Source organism: Dreissena polymorpha, chromosome 2 (genome assembly GCF_020536995.1).
Source record: "Dreissena polymorpha isolate Duluth1 chromosome 2, UMN_Dpol_1.0, whole genome shotgun sequence".
Lineage (NCBI taxonomy): Eukaryota > Metazoa > Mollusca > Bivalvia > Myida > Dreissenidae > Dreissena > Dreissena polymorpha.
In genome coordinates this window covers 18,627,553-18,651,427 of record NC_068356.1, presented here as the reverse complement: position 1 = coordinate 18,651,427, position 23,875 = coordinate 18,627,553, and the positions used below count along the sequence as shown (strand labels likewise).

Below are 23,875 nucleotides of genomic sequence, written 5' to 3'. Positions count from 1 at the left end.
GCCTGTATAAGCATGGTCAAAATTAATGGACCTGAACAGAGAACTTGATTTGTAAGTAATGAATTAAGACTTACAATCCAAAAATCAGGTACAATTCTGAGAGCATTTAGGAAAACTCTTTACACAAAATGCTTGACAGACAGACGGACAGACCCACTGCTATATGACATCTTACCAGTGCATAAAAAACATGCAAATCATTTTAGTTGAACTCAGGACAACCAGGCTTAATGCATGTGCTGGAAGTATGGTCCAAGATGTCTGGATTTCCACAGGCCCAGCTCATTCAGAGTAAGTAGATGATGACTCAGTTTATTAAGTGTAGCTACATAATGACTCAGCTCATTTAGTGTTGTTACATGATGACTCAACTCATTTAGTATAGGTACATGATGACTAAACTCATTTAGTATTGGTACATGATGACTCAACTCATTTAGTGTAGCTACATGATGACTCAACTCATTTAGTGTAGCAACATGATGACTCAACTCATTTAGTATAGCAAATGATGACTCAGCTCATTTAGTGTTGGTACATGATGACTCAACTTATTTAGTGTAGCAACATGATGACTCAGCTCATTTAGTGTTGGTACATGATGACTCAACTCATTTAGTATAGCAAAATGATGACTCAGCTTATTTAGTATTGGTACATGATGACTCAACTCATTTAGTGTAGCTACATGATGACTCAACTCATTTAGTGTAGCAACATGATGACTCAACTCATTAAGTGTTGGTACATGATGACTCAACTCATTCAGTGTAGCTACATGACGACTCAACTCATTTAGTGTAGCTACATGATGACTCAACTCATTTAGTGTAGCTACATGATCACTCAGCTCATTTAGTGTAGCTACATAAGTCCCAACTCATTAAGTGTTGGTTATGGCACGCCTGAACCACAAAAATGAGAAAAACTAAGTTTAAGTAACTTAAACTTAGTTTTTCACTACTTAAACTCAATTTAAGTAACTTAATTCGAATTAACGCTACTAAATGCATTAAGTAGTTAAGAAGAGTTATTTTCTATTTATGTGAGAAAAATGAATTAAGCAGAGAAAAACTTAGTTTAACTCGTTAAGTGCGCCCGAACAACAAAAATTGATTTTTACTACCGTTAAGTTACTTAAATTGCATTTAACGCTGCTTAAAATTAATTTAAGTGCTTTCGCATCGTTAATTGTATTTAATTATTACTTAAGTAATAAAATTTTTACTTAAGTTGAATTATTAATTATCGTTAAGTCAAAACTCGCGTCCGAAAATAAGCATATGAAACAAGCGTTTTGATTGGTTGTCAGGTTTGTTAATAAATTCATGCCCGAGGTCGGAAGAAAAAGATTGCCATGTGGTACGAGCAAAAAATACAGATATTATAAATTTGGATTAGAATCTTAAGTCAGCTAAAATTTGTTTTAGTCTGGAATAACATTCAAAACACCCTTTCATCATCAAATTTTGCTGACAGTCAGTAACTATGCAATAAACGGGTGCTGGACGTTTCGTGCCACTACCAGTTCGTGCCACTGATATTTGTGTAGGAGGGCATTGGACGTTTCGTCCCACTGATATATAAGCGGATAGGTGTGAATAATACCGTATAGGTGTGAATCATAACGGGTAACTTTCGCACCTTTGATTGTAACATCTGTTCAATGTTAAATCAACATTGTTTTATTTCAAGATTTTTTATTCAGTTTAAAAGTATTCTGCGATTTCAAGATTTATTTTTAATTACATGAACAAAAATGTTTAAGAGTCAATTTACATGCTTCTTATAATACATTAACAATATCTAGATTGATAACATAAATATATTCAAACATTTTCAATAAATTTACATTACCGGTATATTATTACAAGAAACGAAACAGGATTTACTATACTCTTTTATATTATACATTAACAATATCAAAAGGGAATGCATACATACATTTTAACAATATCTAGATTGATTACATAAATATATTAAAACATTTTCAATAAATTAACATTATATTCATTACACAGTTTGAATCATCATTAAAGCGGTGAGTTGTTTACTAATTGGTCCGAGTCGGTAATTCATTGTTTGCTAATAACTTAAAGGCACTTACCGCTAATTGATAGTTTGTGAGTCGATAGTAAAGCATAAGCTTTTCCTACAAGTAAAAGACCAACTTCATTTTATTAGGTCTTTATTGAATAAAATGTATTATTGTTCATTTGTGTTATATTATTATTTATGTATATAGTGCATACACATGAAGCATAAAAAATAACAGCACTTCATGTTTTATATTTTTTAAACATAATGAACTATGCACAAATATTTTGTATTTTATTTTTACATACACATACCCGGTACACATGATGCATACAAAATAACAACACTTTATGTTTTATATTTATTGAACATAACGAACTATGTACACATATTTGTATACTAACAATAAATCATTTTATTTTTGTTATTTATAATTATAATTGTTAACATTGTTGTAATTTTCTACATAAATTTACACCCCAATATCATTCACACCTATACGGCATTATTCACACCTATCTGCCTATATAGTATCAGTGGGACGAAACGTCTACCCCTTTTCCACACAAATATCAGTGGCACGAACTGGCAGTGGCACGAAACGTCCATAAACCCAATAAACATCAAAAACGATCCGCCCGTCTATATATTTCCGGGTCATATCGCATTTACCTGTAGTAATAACTTGTCTTGTATACGAGTAGTCATACCAGCTTGTATGTAGAAACTGGGACTATATTATATGTCCCAGGTAGAAATTAAAGATTATATCGTGTCACCGAATCCAACTTAATTATATTCTATACATGTAAATTTTGGCTTTGATTTTAGTATTTAAATGGAAAAAAAACAGTCTCCAGTATCTCAGTATTGGCAGTGAACTTATAAGTAAACAATCCCAAAAAGTACACATATCAGAAATTACCCAGGTGATATTTTAAGTCTGAGTGCACTATTGTCTTTTAAAATAATTTTAAATGTAAAAAAAGAAAAAAATGTACTGTTAACATATTATTTAGAAACATATCTAACTTAAGTGTTCTGATTTTTCCCCTTTAGAAATAAATAGTTTAGACAGAGACATATATTCAGTATATATTCCCAGTTTAGATATTAATTAAAAGAACTAATGTATGCATTTGTTAAATGTCATTGTTCTTCCGAAATATTATCCTATATTGTTTGATGAGATTCAAAATAAACCTAATTAAGAATTTAATTGTTGTTTTAGTGCAGCAGTTAACAATTTATATTTTTTTATGAGTGTGTAAATATTGCAATGGTAACAAACGAATCCATAATACAGTATTAAAAATGTCATGAGGATCAGTGATTGCTCGTTAATTGTCTTTCATATCCTGTATTTGTTATTTCAGTTCCCTTTTTAAAAACAACCAACATTTTGTTGTTGTTTTAACAGTATTGGTAATTGTCTACTTAATTGAAGGGTACCCCTTGATTACACATGGGTTGTTTTCTTAAAAAGAAGGCCATATGACATTCCACAAGCTAAGTCATAGTATGGCTTCATCTTTTTCTTATAAATAAACCACCACTCAATTGCTTGATCATAATTATCCTGAATTCAAGATGTCAGTTGGTAAGTAGCAATTTTATTTTTTGGGTGTTTTAGTTTTGTCAAAATTTAGTCAATAACATCACTTAATCATAACGCTTCGATAAAATGATTAAACAGATATATATTATGTTAGTATGCAAGTGGAAAGATATTATATGGGATCAGTTACATAGAGACCACACTCCATCCAAGAGAAAAACAGGGAATTTCAAAAAATAGTGGTCTCCACAAGTCATCCAACAAGTCCTTGTGTGAAAAAAACAGCTAAAAGATGCTGTAATATGGTTATGGGTTAACACTGCTTGTAATTTTCCTGCATGAGAGCTTTTGATAATCATAGTCACATGTTTTGTTTTTTTTTTGTAATGGAATCCTAAAGGAATCCTTTGAATGAAAATAGAATCTTGATCAAAATTGCTTTTATACAGTGAGTTTCATGACCTTTAATAGTTGCCAACAATGTTGAAGAAACTTATTCAAATATTAATGACTTTGAAGTTTCTGACAATCCCTTTAATGAAATAAAATAAATTTAAATAGAAAATTCATATTCGTATTAAAAAAAATAAAAACATTTATGCAAAGACAGTGTTTTAACACCCTCGACTACCATCATATGGTATCAGACTCAATTTATAAATGAATTAGTGAAGAATAAACATGATCAATGATAGTTCCATAAAACTTAAGTCAGGAGTAAAGGTAGGAGAACATTTTTGAGAAGTTTAAGACCCGGGAAATAGCTTAATTTCATATAAATGATCACACATTGGAAGGTATAAGAATATTCCAGGGGGGGGGGACCAATTCAGGAAATTTTGCACATTTTGATAAAAAAATCAAGTTAATACTTGATAGCAAACAAAACTTGAATTAAGGACTAAATCATTTTTTGGAAACGACAATATTGCATCCTTACTTGAGTCAATTTAAAGGTTTCTACAACTCAAATGTATTTTATCTTCAGGATCTCAACTTTTGACAGCAATGTTTTATTTGATTTTTATAGCAATTTATGTTAGAACTGTGATAGGTCCATGCAAGTCCAAAATTTTACAAATATCACAATATTGTAAAATATGTCTTTTATGCTGTACAAGCTGTATGTATTTTTGTACTTCCTTGACCTGTATGGATGTTACTTTGCACTTTTATCTATTAAAGAAAAAACTGGGGAAGGGGGGGGGGGGGGAGGGAATAGTTAGATGTTCATGTAAAATTTCTGCCTTGCATATTCTCTCAACGTTTTCAGTGAATATTCCTATTTTAAAAACAACTAAGTTTATACAAGAGAAAATATACCTGTGTTGATTTATGCATTTTGCTTTGAATTTGCCCCTCCATGAAAAATAATTTTGGTATAGGCCTAAAATAAAATTTAGTTTGTTTGCCCTCCTCCGACCTACCCACCAAAATTGCCCCCCTACTCATAAAATTTTATTGCAAAGTTCTTACACAAATTTTATTTCTTTGATTTTTTTCATGTTTTATACAGTTTTCTTTCAAATTAAAATTAAAAATTGAGACTTTAAAAAAAATATAATAATAAACCTACCTACCTACACAACTAAAACCTGGTGAGTAGGGGAAGGACAAACAAGGATATTTTTAAGACTGGCCATATATATGTGTCTTTTTTGACAATAATTAGTAAAGATATAGAAAAATACTGCAAAGCTTTAGATACTGTACTAAATGTAAAAAATAATCTTGTTGAATCAGTGATGATGAAAACCATTTCATTTTATATTGCAAAAATAATGACACTGAAGAAAACATTTATCAATTACTATTTTACAGAAAACATGATAATAAAGAGGATTTTCAAATATTAGAAATGATACTGAATCCTTTTTTTTTAACTAATACTGAATCTTAACACAAATCTGCAACTAGGCCTAAAAAAAAATTAGCTGTGTTAAGGGTAACCCGACCCTACCTAGCTTTTCCAGCCCCACCTAACTTTTTTATTGGCTTTTTTGGACAAGCACTGTTAAAGTCAACATCTCTGCTCCATTATGTCTATGTAAAAAAAAAAATTAAAAATAAAAAAAATTACCTACCTACCCTACCTAATTTTTTTCAAGGCGTTAGCCGAAACACACAATTTTTTTTCTTTGGCCTGAAATTACTTGGCTCCTTCATTAACAGTCTATAGAACTGAGGTCAGGGACCTCTTGATTGCACATATATCTATGCATAGGATTTATTATTTTATATTTGACAATGATCATTTTTGTACATTTTGATGCAGATATGCATGTAATTATGATTGATAAAGTACAGTATTTCATACTGGCAAAATCTGAATTTGATAATTTGGCTAAGAATTGTTTAGCATAAGCACTAGTATAAGGCAAGCCACCAGCTTTGTAACCTGGTAAAACAGGAGCTGGTGAATTTTTTTTACAGAACTGTGCTGCACTCTCCAAAATGCTTCGTTGACATAAACTAAAAGCCTTCTGGTATGCTATTTCAGGAATTATAATTTTTCTAGCATTATACTGTTATTCGGTAATTCCAATGCATGTAGTTGTTACGTCATTTGCATGTCCTTTGAATTACAAGTGCCTTTTTTATACGACAGTCTTTAAATGTCCATCCATCCGTTGCAAAGTTATACTCTAATTGAAAAATTCAGCAATTTTCATGAAATTACAGGAATGTTTTTTTCAGGGACATAAACTTTTTAATATTGAAATTGAATGTTGACATTCCAATTTATGAAAAAGGGATATTTTCATCCTCTTTGCTGAAAAATGCTTTCAGTATTTTATCAAATTTTTAAGAAGCTTATTGTTTCCCTTGACATAAGACCAAACCAAATTGATTTGTAGTTCCTTGGATTCTCCAGCTCCCATTTTCACAAAGTTTTTTGATTCCTTTAGGCAGCTTCTGTTACATTTGTTCCCCCAACATTTTCTTGTCAAATTTAACTTTCAAAATATAAAAAAAATAACCGCACCAAGCATCAATTCAAATGCCTCTACAAAAAGTCTATAAAACAGCCCCAAATGTGACAAAAATAAACTTATCCATAAAGGGTACAGGTTCGACATTGTAGTCAAGACTTTAAAACTGGTTTTTGTGGCTACGGATATTGATACACTTATCGCCACCTTACACAGATATTAATTTGGCATTGGAGCCATCTTGTTTTTTCCTCACGATTAGTGACAACACAGTATTAAATCTTAGGACGTATTGTGTTTGATATATCGCGTGTTGATGCACAAAATATTATGTCTTTAAGGATTGTAATAAATTAAACCCTCAAAAGTATTAAAATCGGAAATATAGAATTTTGCTTACTGTTTTTAATGTTTTTCAGAACACGACCATGATGATGACTTCCAGCCACCAGCACCAAGCTTTGAAGATATTCTCACTGCTGCCATTGCAGATGTTGGTACATTACGCTACTTCACCCGGCCTGCCAGAAGATCAAGACTTCAAAAACAGAAACCTGGACCCAAACCAAAAGTAGTCAGGTATAGTATTTCCCTGGAAGTAACTTAGTTCTAAAGTTTTTTGAAAAATTTATATAATTTTAGTTAGTAAGGGAGTAACCAATCTAATTACGCTACTTTTTATTATAAAAAAAAACTATGACAATGAACATTTTGATAAAAATGACATAATTGAAAACGCTTATATATATGAATTATTATTATTAAATAAATATTATGAAAAGTTACAAGTTTGTACTCGCAGGGAAACATAACCTATATATGGGGATTACTATCGACTGGCACCTCTATGTCTGTCGTCATTTATTTGTATAGTTTTATTTGATATTTTTATGCCCCCGCCTTTAGGCGACGGGGGCATCAAGTTTTACCCTTGTCCGTCCGTCCGTTTTCTCTCTGTTTGTGTTATACAATTCTCATTTTATTCAGGTGGAAAGAGTTTTATGAGTATACTCATTGTATATGTTTTGGGTCATTAAGAGCTTAAGGAGAGTTGAATTCTCCCTCGTAGAAGGCCTTCGGCAGACCTCTTAATTTGTTTTGCATGTGTAGAGGAACTGCTATCTATTTGACCCAATTCTTTTTTTTTAACAGGTTGAAGTTTTACCTTTTGCCAGATGGTTGTGAGCTGCCAAAGTTCTCCAAGCAAGATGCAGCTATAGAGAGACACCAAGCAATTGGCTATGGTAAAGATTTTGTTTTTAAAATGAATAAAAAAAAATACACATATATGCAAAAGAAAAGATATGGAGCAAACGTCAGAGAGACCACACCCTATCCATGAGAAGAAAAAGGTTTACAAATTTTGAGGTCTAATGCATATATTGTAAACCAACAAAATAAATCAGGACTGGTGTCAAGAGATTTCAGTGGGGCAGAATGGTTCAACCCTCCAATAACATTGCTTATTAATAACTTAACCTGCTTTGAAGAAACTCTAATTGGCCTGATTTCATCTGGTTTCACAAGTTTAGGTGCCCTTATGTCATAGGATTACGACAGATACTCTTTGTAGATAAGTTTGTTTTGCAAAAGTGGGACTCAATGGTATCGTGTTACATTTATATGCTTTATATGTAAAGTTTCCATAAAATGTAGGATGTTATATGCCTTGTCTTATCAAAATTCTACATTTGCAGCAGATTGAAAAATCATTTTCATTGTTATAAACATATTTTTTAAATTTATGTTTCATTTCTTAGTTTGTTTTTCTTAAGGTTTTCCGCCTGCATACTACCACGATGGCAAAGGAAAAGCACATCCGTTTTCAGTAGACCTAGCAGAAGCAGACTTCAAAGAGAACATCCGTTCTCTTTATGCCAGACTTACTGGAAAAGACTTCAGCCTGTTCACCAACACCCAGAGTCGTAACCTTGTAGCTGCCCCATTTAGCCCTACATATTTTAAGACACTAAAGTACCAGGGAACAGTTGTTATCAAGATACAGGTATATGACGTTTAAAATGAAATTTTAGCTAAAATTGTATACATGAATTATATATTAATGGCATTGCCAGTCTGTTTTTATAGCCAAAACACACATTCAAAATAAAACCTTCATTGTGCTGTTTGGTTATTGATGTTCAAATAACTTATTTGTTTTAATTTTTATTTTCCATTCATTACAAATGTAAACATCTCACTCATGAAAGTCTCATAGAGCATGTCTTGTTTTAATATTTGTTTTAATTCTTTTTTTTTTATTTCTCTATTTCTGTCTCATCGGGCACATCAAATATCAAACATTACTGTAACATAACTTTTAAGATGAAACACTGAGAATAGAGATATACCATAATATGAAAATAGGCATTGCCTAAAAAGCGAACACAGCTTAATTATGTCATGTAACTGAGAACTTTCTGGAAAATCCCTTCTTTATGATATAACGATTTGTCTTGTGATGATACAATATCTTCTGCAACTGTTCATGTTAGAAAGATGTGATTTTTTATGGAGTCGTGTTGAAATAATCATATTTATTTGCTAGTGCGCTTATTTAAGTAACCACATTTCTTTTTTGTTTAAGTTTTCATATGTTAATACATTTGAGAGTTTATCATTATTGAAATCCCTTTCAATTTTTGATAATTTTTTTTGCCTCTATACAAGTCTATCATTCATGTACATCTACATCTGTTTGGCAATGGTATCCATGCCCCTTGGACATGTTTGCGCTTATGAAATTCATCTTGTTCATTAAGTCAGAAGCAAACAACACATGTATGTATCTTGCAATAAGGAATCCACATCTAGTTAAGTTACAAATGCTTGAGTATCATATTAATTTGTTTCTTAATTTTTCAGGATCACCCGCAAGAGAATACAGATAATGAGGTATATATATATATATATATATAATATGCTTAGAAATATGCTTAGAAATGATATTAATTTTGGCATGGTTTTATAATACTGTCATGGGTTTGTGTCACAGAAACTCAAGTTTAGAACTTTTAATTGTTCATTGGTTGTGAATTAGTGGATAGTTGTCTCATTAACAATCATGCGCCATCTCCTTTTTACATGTTTGTTGAATTTACAGACAGAATTAAATTTCGAATGGGTCAACAATATGTAAAGCCCATTTTTTTAGAGCACAATATATTTGCGGTCTATGACACTAAAGCTTTTATTTCACATATATGACTAATAAAGGCATATAGCTTCACAGAACTTCCAAGTACCCTTTTTTCACTCATAAATACCCTTAGTGTCACTTGGGATTCTATGGTTGCATAATAAGGAGGATACAAAGTAAAAATAAAAATTTACACCATTTAACAGTAAATAGTGGAGTCTCAACCTATGGACTAATCTCCATTTTTATATGTACTATCAACACTGTATTAAGATTTTAGAAATAGAATGAATACATATAAAATTAAATCAATGTTCTGTATTTGTTGACGTAGGCCATCAATCCCATGATTTACCCAGGATGAATGAAGCTGGGTCTGCAACTTGAAGGATTGTATTTCATTTTAAAGTATGTTTTACAAAACAGAATCATAATTACTGTGGTGCAGCTTTGCTATGCTAGATAAAACTGAATTTACAACAGTCAGACACCTATTTAAGACCCACATTCTTCAAAATAAAATGCTGTTACTCTTAGAATTTTTTTCATTGCTTGATCAAGTCTAATACAAATATCATCTCTCTTATAGCAACTAGTCGCTCTGCCAGCTGAAAATTCAACAACCCATCCAGTGTCCCATGTCATTCCAACACCAGCTGTTATAAGACCAGTTGTGTTGAGACCTGCACCAGCTGCTATACAACCAGTTGTGACAACACCTGCACCAACAGTACAACCAACCATGACAACTTCACATGCAACACCTGTGCAACAACAGATAGTTTCTCATCCTCAGCCAGTAACACACCCTACATCAACTCCACAGAGTTCTACACTCCCACAGACTACAACAACTCCACAACCAGCTGCATGGATCCCAACGGGCACTCCAGTTGTAAGTATTCCAAAAGCACTGATTTCCTAGATCTGAAAAAATGCTTTATACCATGTCATTTCCAAGCCTAATAGAGTGGGGGATAGGAAAGTGTTTGGTTCCTGTTTTACCTATGCAGTACTTTTCAATGATTATTTTCTCAATATGATGATTTGACAGTTAATACATTTTACCATACCAGAATAATGTCACATTGACCTACATTTTCTGCATGAACATTATTAGCGAAGTTTCTGTAAAGGGCAATATCAAAATTACTACAAATCATACAAGGATGATAGTTGGTCACTTTCAGAACTTTTATTAAGAAACTCGGGCGCATTTTGCCCTACTGGAGCTCAAAATACACGTTAGGTAGTATACAGACATTGAATGAATAAATTTGTCATTTATATGAGCTAAATTTTTATATGTATAAAGTTTTTATTTACTCATAAAACTGGTAATATTTTTACAGTTCAATTTATCTGTTAAAAAAATGGAATGTATAGTTAAAAATCTTCTCCATATTCATTTTTAATATTAGTCGTTTTATTGATTGGTCAGATTGACATCAAGAAATTGTATTCTGCCTTTACATTATTTTGAATTAACGGATTTTTTTTAAAAATGTAAATACCAAATTAAACTTTTTTAAACTTTTGTCACAATATCATGCTTTTGGGACACAAAATAAAGTTTTTTTGGCACTACATAAATTGTTAGGTTGAACTGTTGTGTCTTTCAGATTGACATCAATCCAAGGCATCGACTCATCATGGAGCAGGAGTTTGACTTTGCAGTATCCCTCGCAGCTGATCAGGACAGGGTAAGACTTTCATAACTTTGAAGTTTACTGCACAACTTATACCAATTGCCATTAGGCAAATGCCAATTTTGGTGAAAAGCTCTAAAATCTGTACAATTATACTCCTGTCTGAATATTTCCAAAAATGTACCTATCAATGCTATATAATGATGAAAGAGGCATTTCTTCGCACTGGCATTTAGCATATACATCACAGAAAAACAGATAAACAAGTTAATCGCTACCTTTAGTATATATGCTGTTATCTCAAAATAGCAAAATCACAAGACTTACAGAATGATATTTAAAAGATATTTCATAAGACATACTCCAGTTCAAGCCTCATGTTAATCTTATACAGACACAAAACATCACATGGTATAACTATCACAGAACAAGCTGAATTAAGTGTTACAATTTCTGATCTCACACACTCGAAACAGTGGATATTTATTGTTGTTTACAACAAGCAATATTGTTGTTCAATGAATGGACACATAACAGCTGATATTTTTGGAGCATTAATGGACACATATGGCCATTCTAATAAAATTTTTTGTTTCTCAAGCCCCGCCCACGTCACTGAAATCGTTGTGGGTCAAACTTTTTTTCACACTTCTCGGAAATGTTTTTTTATTTTGTTTCGTTTGAAAATCCGTAAATTTTACTTTGTTTTGTTTGAAAATCCGTAAAATTAAATTTTGAGTTATTTCCCTTTGATAATGAAAAAATGGCGGATCGTGTAATTTAAACGGTTCCTAATAGATTCTGGACATAGAAACCATGTAAACTAGACATATCTTTAGGTAGACAGAACAGGAAAAGTATCCACCTTCATGAAGGAATCACTTTCAAAACGATCTCTTGTGGAAACTTTACAATTTTGGTCCAGACGTAGCATGTGTTACTCACGGTTCCATTTCAGAAAAAATAAAAATTAAAAATAAAAATCACCCGCCCGCACCAATTTAAAAATAAAAAGGCTTGAGAAACAAACATTTTTGTTTTAATGGCCTATAAGTTAATATTTTTGTTCAAAATGCAAAATGAGTTGAGAATGCAGTTAGTGATTGATTTTTATAAATTTTAGGAAGCTGCACGCCAGACAGCTAGGGTACGTCGCAACCTTGCACGAACAGAACGCCAAAGGTTACGAGACCAACGTAAAGAGGAGCAGAAAACGGTAAAAATTTAATAGACTTTGCCAATAATATACAGAAGATCCCACACATTAAACTTAGATTATATTTGCTGGTATTTTTTGCTTCAAATGTGGTTTCCCAATACTAAATAAAGTTTCAAAAGAGAAACCATTTGCCTCAATATTGTTCATAATCATAAATTACTTTTTTAATCATGTAAGATTTCGTTAACATAAAGTAGGAAATGAAGTATGATTGCCATAGTCTGAATTCCATTAAATGCCAAGCAATGAATATCTTCTACAGGTCACCATAAGGTCTTCAATCGTGGAAGAACCATAATATCATATAGGAGGTTCCCACAATAATTTGCCATTAAACTATTCAAAGACGGAAATCATTTTAAAAAAATATCATCAAGCGAATAACAATTATAAAAAACTAACAACAGCACTTGTACTGATTTCTTACATCTTCGTATTAAATAAACACATGAAAAATGTTTGCAAGATGGTTTTTTTTTGTTCATTATATATTTGCATAAATAGCATAAGGTGATCCAAGTTTTTTCAAGCTCTACTCAAGTTTCTGTATGTGGATGGTGCAGGGTCAACGACTTACATATTTCGATTGTGGGCAGAGAACATTTTGGTTGCATCGTGGAATTTGTGTCTGACCTTAAAATAATGAGACCTGATAAAAATTTGATATGTTATACAAATTTCTTTTTTGTGTTATTAGTAATAAGATGAATATATTATTGTTACAGATGCAGACAAATGCTGTAGAGGAGATAGCCAATTCCAGACATAACACAGCACCAGAAGACATGCTATCAGTAATTTTGGTTCTACCAGATCAACAAGAGCTTAACAGGACATTCTCCAAGGACACGTTATCAGAGGTATAAAGCAAGGATTTATATTTCAAAAGCATTCATGTCAAATCTTTTTCAGTAAATTTTCAATATGTTTCTAAAACCAAACATAAATTGTTTTCTAATGACACTGAGGAATAACTTTTTGGATCATTTATGATTTAAACTGTATGGTTTTAATTTTGGTAAAGCTATAAAATAACTCTTAGTTACCAGATATTGTCTGTATTAATGAAGTAAATTCTGGTCTTTTGTACTTAAAAGATATACAAATTCATTTTTAAGATAATTTCCTAAAAGTATCTCAGAGTAAGAACATATGTAATTTGACTATGCAAACACACATATTCATTATTTTACTGTAGAAGAAATCTATTCTCACCCATGTAACATAGATTCATTGAGAACATTGTTAAACTGCGGTATCAATTGGTCTATTGAATTTTTTTTTTTGTAATCTCAAAGAAAATCTTCACATATGATTTTTACCTGAATGATTAATTTTCATTGATATTTTTAGAAGATTATATGGTCTTATTTCAACATAGAACTAAGACATCAACCAAATAATTTAAGATTAAATATATTAAAAACAAGGATAAAAGTTATTATAAAGATTCTGAAAAATACCAATATTTCTGATGAACAAAGAAAAATTTGTGTGATTGTCTTTTTTATTTATAAACCTAAGGGTTTCTATGATTGATGTCATATCTTTACAATGCATGAAACGAGATAAAAAGCATACATGTAAAAGCAACACTGGTAAAAAATGAATTGTGTTCTCCAAGGGACTATGAGAGTGTAAATTGACCAGTTCGTTTTTTGTATAATATACCTCCTAAACTCTTTTTTATCGTTAAATCAATATTCATGATTAACAAGAATAAGCTAGAAAACAGATTTCTTTCACCTCGAGAGCAAGGGATCAAGCGATTACTTATAGCCGTAAAATAACAAAGAATTACATTTAGAAAAACTTTATCAAATTTTAGATGGTTAATTCTGATATTTCTTTTTTCAGACTCTTCATTTGTATATTGAGGGAGTAACAGATGTGGTTATGGCTAAACTTGTATACTGTGGTCAAGTTATCCCAAGACGACGAGAGACCTTATCTGCTTTGGGCATCACAGGGAACTGTCGCATCATCATTGAAGAAGCAGACTTTGAGGTATATTAATATATATGGAAATTAATTGATTCTAACACACAGTAGGCTCATTAAGGGGATATCAATTGCGAAATTTTTATTTGTCAACCGATTTTGATGGGATTTTCTTCATTGGATTCCTCTCAACGAGAGCTTTCGGTAGTATGCCACAGACTTTTTCTATCTCTTACAGTTTTCAAGATAATTGGGGTCAACGATAAAAAATGCTATTTTGCCAAATATGTCAAGCACTTTACAGTGTCAAAAACAATTATGTGTCATACAGAATACAACAATCTTCCTTCCCATCATTCACTTTTTGACGTATCATGCCTGCTAAGCACAGTTCATTGATGTGGACAAATAAAAAAAAAGTGGTGACCTACATCATATTATGATATCTTCAAAATTGTAAAAAAGCATTTTCTCCAAAGCGAGCCATTTTGAGCCATTTCTGACAGTGACATAAATGTTTTGATATATATACATTGAAGCACTTATTTTTCATCCAAGAGTATTAAACTATATAGATTTCTCCTGTTCAAGATGCAGTTCTATAAAATATATTCACAAATTTCATTTTGGCAGAACACAATTGTCACAAAATAATTGTTTGATGGTTGATGTCATCAGTTATGTTTATGACTTTTTTTCTGATTTTTTTTTTAACAACAAAACTGATAAAACCGATTTGATAGGTTACTATGCTTGATTCCATATCAGTAATCAGTTGATAGTTGTAATTTTTCTCAATGAAATTGTTCTAAATATTGTCTTTAATTTTTAGGATTCATCTGATGAAAGAGAGTCTGAAGAAGAGCAATCTCCAGAACCAAAGCAGTTACTTCACATTACAGGTAAATATTTAGGAATATGCATTGAGATGTTCATGTGCCCGTTTTTAAGATATAAGCTTTTGAAAATTTGGTGGGAAATGGATTGCTCTTGATTTTTCATAGGTTTTGTATTGATAGGTTTTTCCTGTTAACAACCCGGAAGAAATAAATAGAATTTCATAAAAACTTTTAAAATAACAATTTTACGTGTGTTTTATGAAATTATGAAAAGAAAAGTGGGGGTCAGGGGGGCAAAAAATATTAATGCTTTGAAATGGACAACAGTAGAGGAGTTCGAGAATCTGCCAAAAAATGGCTGACATGAGCAGCAAACATCCTTAATGCTTGAAGCCAAAATTGGCATTTATATGAACAATTTTCTTTGAAATTGATTGATATGGTGAAAATATTGACCTCAATTCCTTCTTGTTTTGATAAACTTTTACAAATTGCAGAGACAGATAATAATGCCAGTTACTGGTTGATAAGAAAATCTGGATAACTATATCAATACTTTTTGAATTTCTTTAATTTGCTCTTCGATATATCATTCTTTACGGTTAGATCTATAGAAAACACCGACTATGCAAGTACAATGAATTACTGAATTAGGTACAGGAAGAAAATACAAATTTAACCAAGTACATTCACCTTTGTCAAGACTGGAATAGGCATCTGGAATGACACCTTTTTTTTATATAATATATACACATAAAGCTACAAATATTTGTTATAATATATGAGGTTTTTATGTTTGGACCAGTATCTGTGTATTGTCTTAGAATTAAAACCCATATATAACAATTGCTTTGTTTTTCAGATATTTCAGACCTGGAGAGACGTCAGTCTAGAGTCTTTGACAGCCTATTACCAGCAGTTGACATCACAGTAGACAGAGACAACATAGTTGATGATGTTCTGACCCTCTACAGAAGCAAACCAGACATTATCCACCACAGGCTTAATGTAACATTCGAAGGGGAAGAAGCAGCTTTAGACGTTGATGGCTTGACTAGGGAGATGTTTTCCTGCTTTTTCCTAGCCATGTTTCTAAAGATGTTTTCTGGCCGTACACACAAGCTTCCGATGGTTGATACACGGACTTTGTTTAATGACACTTTGGTAATTGTTGGCAAAATCATCAGCCATGCTTATGTTTTGTGTAATTATTTACCGCCAGCTCTATCACCAGTTGTTTATGTATTGGCAAGTTCGGGGTGCTGTTCTGACGATCTGATACTGTCCTCGTTTATGTCCTACATTCCAGAAACAGACCAACAGTTAGTAAACTCCCTTCTTTTATATAAGACAATCTATTGTTGACATTGCCAAGTTAAACATGGTAGTTGTTCCTTTTGTGCCAATTGCTAGAATTAAAGTGGGATTGGACTGTTATCCGCTGTTGTGGAAAGGTGTTAGCGAATCACTTATTGTAAGTTTATTGGACAAATTCAAACCAACACCAGCAAAAGTTATTAACCTGATCAGTTACAAGTCTTCAGACAATGCAACAATGTCCATGTTAGAAGAGAGGATCAAATCCTACTTAGAAAGATTTATCCGTTCGCTTTCAAAGCCACAGCTCCTGGCATTTCTACGTTTCTGGACTTCGAGTGACACACTGTGTATCCGTAAACTTAATGTAGAGTTTAATTCTACCCAAGGAATTAACCGCAGACCAATTGCAAATACTTGTGATGCAGTGCTCCATGTGAGCCGTATGTATTTTTCCGCAGAGGAACTTGCTCAAGAGTTCAACCTCCACCTGAATGACACATCAGCAAGGGTTTTTGACTCAGTGTAGTTGTGTTTTTGACTATTATGTATTATAGTGCTTTAAACTAGACATTATAGTAGATTATGGTGCTTTCTTAGTGCTGTCATGTTTTGAAATATTGTGTTTGTATGTGTTTCTTTGTAAAAAGTGTGACTCTCCTGTATACATTCATAATGTTCATGTAACTAAAATTAAAATTAATTCATATAGACAAACTAGAATTGTTTGTGAATACATATAATAAAATTCTTTGAAAAGATAATTCAGAGCAAATATTGAAAAAAAAACACATTTTTTAACTTAATGAATAAGTTTGGCAAAGACTGATGTAAACCTGCAAAAAAAGTTTTTAAAAGTAATTTCTGTCAGTAGATTGTCATCTATTTTTGTAATTCCATCTGACAAGTTCAGTATTGACATTATTTATGTAAATAGACTTTTCTTGATATTGCAAAAGAGCTTGTGAGTTCTATGTGATTTTATGTTTTTAACTTATTAAATATTTACCTTATGTGTACTATAAAAAATAATTGTAATGTTTTTTTTGTGAAAGTATAACTTAGTTTTAAGTTCATTTACTAGTGATAGTGTGAATAATAAACTGATCATATTAGCTTAAAAAATATATGTGGACAAGCAAGTTTTTAGAAAAATTGTAATAGATGTTCACTTTTGAAAAAATACAATGAAAGCCAGTATGAAATTATGATCAGATGCTCAAATTCTAAAAAAATATAGTTTTTTAACAGAGATTTTGGTCAGTAGAAATCTTCTTCTATTTTTGATATTCTTACATTTTTAACGTAATTTTGTTATACTGTTGTATCTTTACCATGTCATTATGGTGTGTAATTTATTGAATGATATCTTTAGCATAGTTGTTGAATAAAAAAGAACAAAATTTAATGGTCCAATGTCCACTTTTTTATCAGTACACAGTATTCAAAAGTATTAACAGTTTGTTCACAATCTAACCATTAATTTCTTCTGTTTAACACAAAGAAATGTTGAATTCATTTCACAAACAATTTAATGCATAGTTTTATGAGGATGTGACTTCCTTCCTGACAAATTACCTATACACATGAACATTTACATTCCAAGTATCACTATGACATCACAATGAGGTATCAACAATTAACCTTGGTAACATGGACATAAATGTAAAATAATGTCAAAGTTTCATACTAAGTCATTGAATCATGAAAATGAGATGAAAGTTGCACGACCATCTGCCACTTTTGAGCATGTATATGCAGACTGGAGATCTGGTACTATATTTCCACTATTACCAACTGATGTAAAGTTGTGGAAACTAACATCTTTGTACACAGCTTTCTGTCAGAAGCACAAAGTTAAAAGTTAGAAAATGAAGTTTTATTTTCGGTGCATTTCAGATGTCAGTTGTGTTAAGGTATATCCATGTTTTCAAAGGATTTATTGTTGATCCAATCATTGTAATGTGTGCCTCAGTATAAACAGAGATGATTTTTTTGCTATGCAATGTAATCAATAGTGATTGAAAACTCATCTCAATAGAAAACAAGTTTAAATCTCCATACAGTGGTTTACACAGGTAAACAAATGGTATTGTGTTGATTAGTTAGATCAACTCACATTGGAGTCTGACAAATCTCTCAGGTAAATACATGTATATCTTCAAGAAGAGTTTGATTGGGTCAGCAATAATACTGCTTCATTTTTTATAGTGTAGGTAAGATATGCAGATATATATTGTACATGTATGGGTACTTTAGAGCTTTTCACAAGGAGTGGAATTCCACCCTTGTTGAAAGTACTGTGGAGACCTCTAGATTTTTTATATTCAATATGCTTTCCTTGTAGATGGAGTGTGGTCTCGCCAACACTTACCCCTTATTTTTTTTATTTTCACATGTATGTGTCTCAGCTGGCACAGTTTTGCATATGAAATACACATATTTTAAGACTTTAATAGAATTTGAACACATCTAGTAACAATACCGATCCTTTAATTCTGCATCGTCAAAAAGTTTCAGGCAGAGATTCAGTAATTTTGGTTCTACCAGATCAACAAGAGCTTAACAGGACATTCTCCAAGGACACGTTATCAGAGGTATAAAGCAAGGATTTATATTTCAAAAGCATTCATGTCAAATCTTTTTCAGTAAATTTTCAATATGTTTCTAAAACCAAACATAAATTGTTTTCTAATGACACTGAGGAATAACTTTTTGGATCATTTATGATTTAAACTGTATGGTTTTAATTTTGGTAAAGCTATAAAATAACTCTTAGTTACCAGATATTGTCTGTATTAATGAAGTAAATTCTGGTCTTTTGTACTTAAAAGATATACAAATTCATTTTTAAGATAATTTCCTAAAAGTATCTCAGAGTAAGAACATATGTAATTTGACTATGCAAACACACATATTCATTATTTTACTGTAGAAGAAATCTATTCTCACCCATGTAACATAGATTCATTGAGAACATTGTTAAACTGCGGTATCAATTGGTCTATTGAATTTTTTTTTTTGTAATCTCAAAGAAAATCTTCACATATGATTTTTACCTGAATGATTAATTTTCATTGATATTTTTAGAAGATTATATGGTCTTATTTCAACATAGAACTAAGACATCAACCAAATAATTTAAGATTAAATATATTAAAAACAAGGATAAAAGTTATTATAAAGATTCTGAAAAATACCAATATTTCTGATGAACAAAGAAAAATTTGTGTGATTGTCTTTTTTATTTATAAACCTAAGGGTTTCTATGATTGATGTCATATCTTTACAATGCATGAAACGAGATAAAAAGCATACATGTAAAAGCAACACTGGTAAAAAATGAATTGTGTTCTCCAAGGGACTATGAGAGTGTAAATTGACCAGTTCGTTTTTTGTATAATATACCTCCTAAACTCTTTTTTATCGTTAAATCAATATTCATGATTAACAAGAATAAGCTAGAAAACAGATTTCTTTCACCTCGAGAGCAAGGGATCAAGCGATTACTTATAGCCGTAAAATAACAAAGAATTACATTTAGAAAAACTTTATCAAATTTTAGATGGTTAATTCTGATATTTCTTTTTTCAGACTCTTCATTTGTATATTGAGGGAGTAACAGATGTGGTTATGGCTAAACTTGTATACTGTGGTCAAGTTATCCCAAGACGACGAGAGACCTTATCTGCTTTGGGCATCACAGGGAACTGTCGCATCATCATTGAAGAAGCAGACTTTGAGGTATATTAATATATATGGAAATTAATTGATTCTAACACACAGTAGGCTCATTAAGGGGATATCAATTGCGAAATTTTTATTTGTCAACCGATTTTGATGGGATTTTCTTCATTGGATTCCTCTCAACGAGAGCTTTCGGTAGTATGCCACAGACTTTTTCTATCTCTTACAGTTTTCAAGATAATTGGGGTCAACGATAAAAAATGCTATTTTGCCAAATATGTCAAGCACTTTACAGTGTCAAAAACAATTATGTGTCATACAGAATACAACAATCTTCCTTCCCATCATTCACTTTTTGACGTATCATGCCTGCTAAGCACAGTTCATTGATGTGGACAAATAAAAAAAAAGTGGTGACCTACATCATATTATGATATCTTCAAAATTGTAAAAAAGCATTTTCTCCAAAGCGAGCCATTTTGAGCCATTTCTGACAGTGACATAAATGTTTTGATATATATACATTGAAGCACTTATTTTTCATCCAAGAGTATTAAACTATATAGATTTCTCCTGTTCAAGATGCAGTTCTATAAAATATATTCACAAATTTCATTTTGGCAGAACACAATTGTCACAAAATAATTGTTTGATGGTTGATGTCATCAGTTATGTTTATGACTTTTTTTCTGATTTTTTTTTTAACAACAAAACTGATAAAACCGATTTGATAGGTTACTATGCTTGATTCCATATCAGTAATCAGTTGATAGTTGTAATTTTTCTCAATGAAATTGTTCTAAATATTGTCTTTAATTTTTAGGATTCATCTGATGAAAGAGAGTCTGAAGAAGAGCAATCTCCAGAACCAAAGCAGTTACTTCACATTACAGGTAAATATTTAGGAATATGCATTGAGATGTTCATGTGCCCGTTTTTAAGATATAAGCTTTTGAAAATTTGGTGGGAAATGGATTGCTCTTGATTTTTCATAGGTTTTGTATTGATAGGTTTTTCCTGTTAACAACCCGGAAGAAATAAATAGAATTTCATAAAAACTTTTAAAATAACAATTTTACGTGTGTTTTATGAAATTATGAAAAGAAAAGTGGGGGTCAGGGGGGCAAAAAATATTAATGCTTTGAAATGGACAACAGTAGAGGAGTTCGAGAATCTGCCAAAAAATGGCTGACATGAGCAGCAAACATCCTTAATGCTTGAAGCCAAAATTGGCATTTATATGAACAATTTTCTTTGAAATTGATTGATATGGTGAAAATATTGACCTCAATTCCTTCTTGTTTTGATAAACTTTTACAAATTGCAGAGACAGATAATAATGCCAGTTACTGGTTGATAAGAAAATCTGGATAACTATATCAATACTTTTTGAATTTCTTTAATTTGCTCTTCGATATATCATTCTTTACGGTTAGATCTATAGAAAACACCGACTATGCAAGTACAATGAATTACTGAATTAGGTACAGGAAGAAAATACAAATTTAACCAAGTACATTCACCTTTGTCAAGACTGGAATAGGCATCTGGAATGACACCTTTTTTTTATATAATATATACACATAAAGCTACAAATATTTGTTATAATATATGAGGTTTTTATGTTTGGACCAGTATCTGTGTATTGTCTTAGAATTAAAACCCATATATAACAATTGCTTTGTTTTTCAGATATTTCAGACCTGGAGAGACGTCAGTCTAGAGTCTTTGACAGCCTATTACCAGCAGTTGACATCACAGTAGACAGAGACAACATAGTTGATGATGTTCTGACCCTCTACAGAAGCAAACCAGACATTATCCACCACAGGCTTAATGTAACATTCGAAGGGGAAGAAGCAGCTTTAGACGTTGATGGCTTGACTAGGGAGATGTTTTCCTGCTTTTTCCTAGCCATGTTTCTAAAGATGTTTTCTGGCCGTACACACAAGCTTCCGATGGTTGATACACGGACTTTGTTTAATGACACTTTGGTAATTGTTGGCAAAATCATCAGCCATGCTTATGTTTTGTGTAATTATTTACCGCCAGCTCTATCACCAGTTGTTTATGTATTGGCAAGTTCGGGGTGCTGTTCTGACGATCTGATACTGTCCTCGTTTATGTCCTACATTCCAGAAACAGACCAACAGTTAGTAAACTCCCTTCTTTTATATAAGACAATCTATTGTTGACATTGCCAAGTTAAACATGGTAGTTGTTCCTTTTGTGCCAATTGCTAGAATTAAAGTGGGATTGGACTGTTATCCGCTGTTGTGGAAAGGTGTTAGCGAATCACTTATTGTAAGTTTATTGGACAAATTCAAACCAACACCAGCAAAAGTTATTAACCTGATCAGTTACAAGTCTTCAGACAATGCAACAATGTCCATGTTAGAAGAGAGGATCAAATCCTACTTAGAAAGATTTATCCGTTCGCTTTCAAAGCCACAGCTCCTGGCATTTCTACGTTTCTGGACTTCGAGTGACACACTGTGTATCCGTAAACTTAATGTAGAGTTTAATTCTACCCAAGGAATTAACCGCAGACCAATTGCAAATACTTGTGATGCAGTGCTCCATGTGAGCCGTATGTATTTTTCCGCAGAGGAACTTGCTCAAGAGTTCAACCTCCACCTGAATGACACATCAGCAAGGGTTTTTGACTCAGTGTAGTTGTGTTTTTGACTATTATGTATTATAGTGCTTTAAACTAGACATTATAGTAGATTATGGTGCTTTCTTAGTGCTGTCATGTTTTGAAATATTGTGTTTGTATGTGTTTCTTTGTAAAAAGTGTGACTCTCCTGTATACATTCATAATGTTCATGTAACTAAAATTAAAATTAATTCATATAGACAAACTAGAATTGTTTGTGAATACATATAATAAAATTCTTTGAAAAGATAATTCAGAGCAAATATTGAAAAAAAAACACATTTTTTAACTTAATGAATAAGTTTGGCAAAGACTGATGTAAACCTGCAAAAAAAGTTTTTAAAAGTAATTTCTGTCAGTAGATTGTCATCTATTTTTGTAATTCCATCTGACAAGTTCAGTATTGACATTATTTATGTAAATAGACTTTTCTTGATATTGCAAAAGAGCTTGTGAGTTCTATGTGATTTTATGTTTTTAACTTATTAAATATTTACCTTATGTGTACTATAAAAAATAATTGTAATGTTTTTTTTGTGAAAGTATAACTTAGTTTTAAGTTCATTTACTAGTGATAGTGTGAATAATAAACTGATCATATTAGCTTAAAAAATATATGTGGACAAGCAAGTTTTTAGAAAAATTGTAATAGATGTTCACTTTTGAAAAAATACAATGAAAGCCAGTATGAAATTATGATCAGATGCTCAAATTCTAAAAAAATATAGTTTTTTAACAGAGATTTTGGTCAGTAGAAATCTTCTTCTATTTTTGATATTCTTACATTTTTAACGTAATTTTGTTATACTGTTGTATCTTTACCATGTCATTATGGTGTGTAATTTATTGAATGATATCTTTAGCATAGTTGTTGAATAAAAAAGAACAAAATTTAAT

The 23,875-nt window shown here is 31.6% G+C and overlaps 2 protein-coding genes across 6 annotated transcripts in view; one reads left to right on the top strand and one right to left on the bottom strand.

Moving 5' to 3' along the window:
• Positions 1 to 23,875, bottom strand: part of LOC127866100 (cAMP-dependent protein kinase regulatory subunit-like) — a 156,405-nt gene that overhangs the window by 87,718 nt on the left and 44,812 nt on the right. The gene's annotated exons all lie outside the window — the stretch shown is intronic.
• On the top strand, positions 1,163 to 23,874 carry LOC127866097 (uncharacterized). Of its 5 annotated transcripts, XM_052406499.1 has the most exons (13): positions 1,163 to 1,362; positions 6,948 to 7,107; positions 7,681 to 7,772; positions 8,304 to 8,533; positions 9,394 to 9,423; positions 10,257 to 10,278; positions 10,327 to 10,562; positions 11,290 to 11,370; positions 12,440 to 12,532; positions 13,261 to 13,395; positions 14,393 to 14,542; positions 15,309 to 15,378; positions 16,178 to 18,040. In XM_052406499.1, the coding sequence occupies exons 1-13, from the start codon at positions 1,329 to 1,331 to the stop codon at positions 16,678 to 16,680; spliced, it is 1,836 nt and encodes a 611-aa protein (XP_052262459.1). In that variant the 5' UTR covers positions 1,163 to 1,328; the 3' UTR covers positions 16,681 to 18,040. The 5 variants fall into 5 exon arrangements, with proteins under 5 accessions (XP_052262459.1, XP_052262458.1, XP_052262456.1 ...); XM_052406498.1 differs by lacking the exons at positions 14,393 to 14,542; positions 15,309 to 15,378; positions 16,178 to 18,040 and adding exons at positions 20,227 to 20,376; positions 21,143 to 21,212; positions 22,012 to 23,874 and having other exon boundaries at positions 1,164 to 1,362; positions 10,257 to 10,562; XM_052406496.1 differs by lacking the exons at positions 15,309 to 15,378; positions 16,178 to 18,040 and adding exons at positions 21,143 to 21,212; positions 22,012 to 23,874 and having other exon boundaries at positions 1,164 to 1,362; positions 10,257 to 10,562.